Source organism: Phaethon lepturus, unplaced genomic scaffold, assembly GCF_000687285.1.
Source record: "Phaethon lepturus isolate BGI_N335 unplaced genomic scaffold, ASM68728v1 scaffold50001, whole genome shotgun sequence".
NCBI lineage: Eukaryota > Metazoa > Chordata > Aves > Phaethontiformes > Phaethontidae > Phaethon > Phaethon lepturus.
The window spans coordinates 8524-12416 of NW_010518038.1; the positions used below are offsets into that span (position 1 = coordinate 8524).

The 3893-nt window shown below is 45.6% G+C and overlaps 1 protein-coding gene across 1 annotated transcript in view; it reads left to right on the forward strand.

The window, feature by feature from the left end:
- Window positions 1-3893, forward strand: part of LAMB4 (laminin, beta 4) — a 42430-nt gene that overhangs the window by 7126 nt on the left and 31411 nt on the right. The window contains exons 5-9 of the mRNA XM_010296569.1: window positions 68-256; window positions 847-910; window positions 1465-1679; window positions 2496-2616; window positions 3841-3874. Coding sequence (XP_010294871.1) covers window positions 68-256; window positions 847-910; window positions 1465-1679; window positions 2496-2616; window positions 3841-3874 — 623 coding nt within the window. The remainder of the gene's footprint in view (window positions 1-67; window positions 257-846; window positions 911-1464; window positions 1680-2495; window positions 2617-3840; window positions 3875-3893) is intronic.

Consider the following 3893-nt stretch of genomic DNA (forward strand, 5'->3'; position numbering starts at 1 on the left):
TAGAACAACCCCTGGGATGTCTTATCAATACCTGGTTAAGGAATTCTTGAAATAACGTTTCTTGCAGACATTTCGTCCTGCAGCAATGCTGGTTGAGCGCTCCACTGACTTTGGTCAGACCTGGAAAGCATTTAGATATTTTGCACAGGACTGTGCAGCTTCTTTTCCCAACATCTCTTCTGGCCCAGCAAAAAGTGTGGGAGACGTCATTTGTGATTCAAGATATTCAGACATCGAACCATCCACTGAAGGCGAGGTATTGCCAGGTGTCTGTGTTTGTATGAGTTCAGGTCATACGTGGCTAGTGTTCTGGAGCTGAGGGTCTCTTGTCTGTATCCATCAGATCCACTTATATAGGTTCTGAGATGTGAAGTGCTTTTGACTTCACTGAAGTGAGAGGGAATTTACCCTCAGTTTCACCTCCAAATACCTCATAAAACAGCTTGTACAAAACCTTCTACTCCTTTTTCCTGATTTCCAAATTCACATGGAACTCCCCCTTATAAAAGATCTTGACTCTCCATCAGCCTCTACTGCTAAAGGCAGGGGCCTGTCCTTTGATCCCTTTGGTAGGTGCTGGTCCCATCCCTACGTCATTCTAGGCCACTGCTTTTCCTTTTCCTTCCTCCTGGCACATCAATCCACCAAAAGGTCTTTTTGCCTTGCTCAGCCAAGGCCAGGTTGAAAGGGTGAGAGGACTTGCTGAATCAGGGCCACAGCCTTGTGGTGGTTTTTTTATGAGATCAGTACAGTGGTATTAGTAACCAATGGGTCTCAGGTAACAGACTTTATATCCAAAAAGAATAGCTTCAGTGATCTATAGAACTCTGTTAATTTGTTTTGCAGGTTGTTTTAAAAGCTTTGGATCCCAGCTTTGAAATAGAAGATCCGTATGTGCCATATATCCAAGGTATGGACAGTACAGGTTTTCTCCAGAGATACTTTGCTGGTGTTGCTTGCTTTGTACACTGAAAGGATGAAAAGCTCAGCTGGTGTAAGTCAATGATGTTGAAAATTAGGTACCAAAAGTTCGTAGGGAAACATCTGTATTAATAAATAAAATGAGCCAATCTTGTTCTCTAGCCCTGAGGGCAAATGGCCCAGCTCTGCAAAGCTCATGCATGCAGCTGATCTATTTTTCCTTCTGAGATCAGGTGGCCTAGTCCACACTGCCTTTTGGGAGCAGTCCCAGAGCTCATGAACCCATGAAGACATTGACTGGGAAAATGCAGGTTGGCCCCAGCCAGAGCCATACCAAGGAGGGTGCTAACGCTTACGCAGCTGTGTGCCAGGAGTGGGTCTGTGCCCTAGCACTGTATGGGGTATTGGTCTCGGCCAATATCAGATCATTTTCACTATTTCTTCAGTATGGGGGAATTCTTGGATGACTGATCCAAGCTGAAGATTTCATACTGTTCGTATTTGAGTGAACTTGGACTCTTGATTTCTCTTCTTTCCTTCCAGAGCTCATTACCTTGACAAACTTAAGGGTCAATTTTACTAAACTCCACACCCTTGGGGATGCGCTGCTTGGAAGAAGGCACAGTGATTCCCTCGAGAAGTACTACTATGCTGTCTATGAGATGGTTGTGAGGGGTAGCTGCTTTTGCAATGGCCATGCCAGCCAGTGTGATCCCGTGCAGAATCTGCGGGGAGATGTTTTCCATCAGTCTGGGATGGTGCGTTGTTAATGCTGTCTCCAACAAGGGTAGTCCCTACCTGGTGCAGAGAAGGAAGAGATGGATGGAGGGAGGAAGGGAGGGAAGGAGAAGAAGGAAGTTCTCTGAAGACCGTTGGATTGATCACTTGCAGCTCCAAGTTGTAAAACGTTTCAATACAGCTTCTTCCTTTAAAACCCTGGGCTGGATTGCTCAGAAGCCATCTCTTTGTTGGCAGTAGTACGGTGTTTCAAAAGCAACTGGGACAAGACATGCTGAAAATAGCAGCAAAATACCAGAGCTGTAATGGTGCAAATGTAATGCAGTAAGTAGCCTGTGGTGTGTGCAGACTTGAACGGCCCCTTGTTGGGTGCATTCCACGCTCCAGCTGGACTCGGGTGCTCCACGGCAGGAGAGAAGGCATTAGCACAAAGGATAGCTGATAATGCAAAGTTAACCCATGAAAAATTAATTATTAAAAAATTCAGGAGCATGATGGCGAATTCTTTCCTTCTGGGAACAAGAGGTTTTTTCCCCTGGAAAATATGTATCTCAATATAGAGACATGTAGGGAGAGGGAGATAGAATTTTAAAAGTTGAAGTGTCCTTTGATATCTCTAGAAGTATTTTTTTTTTAAATGTTGCTCAGTGGCTTTAAAACTATTTGGTTAAAGTTTGCAGGTATTCTCCAGACCTTTTACTCAAATAACTGAGAATTATGTCAGCTGAGGGAGCCAAAGAGCTTTGAATTTTCCTGGTCTTGCTGGCATACCTCGAGCAGATATCTCTTCCCCTCTCATGTTACCTCACCTCCTCTCTCTTCTCATGACGTTACAGGTCCATGGGAGATGTATCTGCCAGCATAACACTGAAGGTTTGTCTTGTGAAAGATGTAAAGATTTCTACAATGATGCTCCCTGGAGGCCAGCTGAAGGGGCACAAGATAATGCTTGCAAACGTAACTCAAACAAATTATTTTCCTTTTCAATAGCTGGGGGGTGGGTGTAGCACGGTCCTGGCGCAATGCGTAATGGTACGGCGGTATCTCTGGGAGGGAGACTTTTTCATGCCTCATCTAGAAAAACAGATGGATTCCTGTATCCATCGGTGCTGTGTTGCCCTACAAGAGGTGATTCTGCCCTTCTACTCCGCTCTGGTGAGACCCCACCTGGAGTCCTGCATCCAGCTCGGGAGCCCTCAGCACAGGGAAGACATGGACATGTTGGAGCAGGTCCAGAGGAGGCCACCAAAATAATCAGAGGGCTGGAACCCCTCTCCTATGAGGACAGGCTGAGAGACCTGGGGTTGTTCAGCCTGGAGAAGAGAAGGCTCCAGGGAGACCTTACTGCAGCCTTCCAGTACTTCAAGGGGGCTTGTAAGAAAGATGGGGACAGACTTTCTAGCAGGGCCTGTTGCGATAGGACAAGGGGTAATGGTTTTAAAATAAAAGAGGATAGATTTAGACTAGATATAAGGAAGAAATCTTCTACAACGAGGGTGGTGAAACACTGGCCCAGGTTGCCCAGAGAGGTGATAGATGCCCCATCCCTGGAAACATTCAAGGTCAGGTTGGACGGGGCTCTGGGCAACCTGGTCTAGTTGAAGATGTCCCTGTTCACTGCAGGGGGGTTGGACTAGATGACCTTTAAAGGCCCCTTCCAACCACAACTATTCTATGGTTCTATATGGAGACATGTTTCATGTTCTTATTTTTCATTAAAAAAACCCAAACAATAAAGAGAGGAAAAAGCAACTAATGCAAGAAAGATCATTCATTGGTTTGCACAGGGTGTTTCTTGTGAATGAAAGAAGAATGTAGACAAGGCTACATTATTTATTTCCATAATAATGCGTAACGTAGGATATAAAAGAATGATATATTAGGATCTGTAACAAATACTCAGCTAGAGCTTTCTTCAGTGGAGCAGTGTTCCCCACTGTGTATCAGGCACACTCACCTGCATGGCTCCGTTTCCAGCTGTAGGACCCAAGTTCTGTCCTAAGTCTCCAGCGTTTCCCCCCAGCTGTAAGGCACAAAGCCTGGGAAGCTATAATCTTGCTGGGGCGCTGAAATCATGTGAGTAACCAGTAACCCCCATGTTAACAGTAGACAGCAATGGTGGCAAGACCACAATAATAGGAACTGTGGTGCAAAATATCCCACTGTGTGTTTTGGTTTCAGGGTGCAACTGCAACGGCCACTCTGGCAGATGCCACTTTTACATGGGCGGGTAC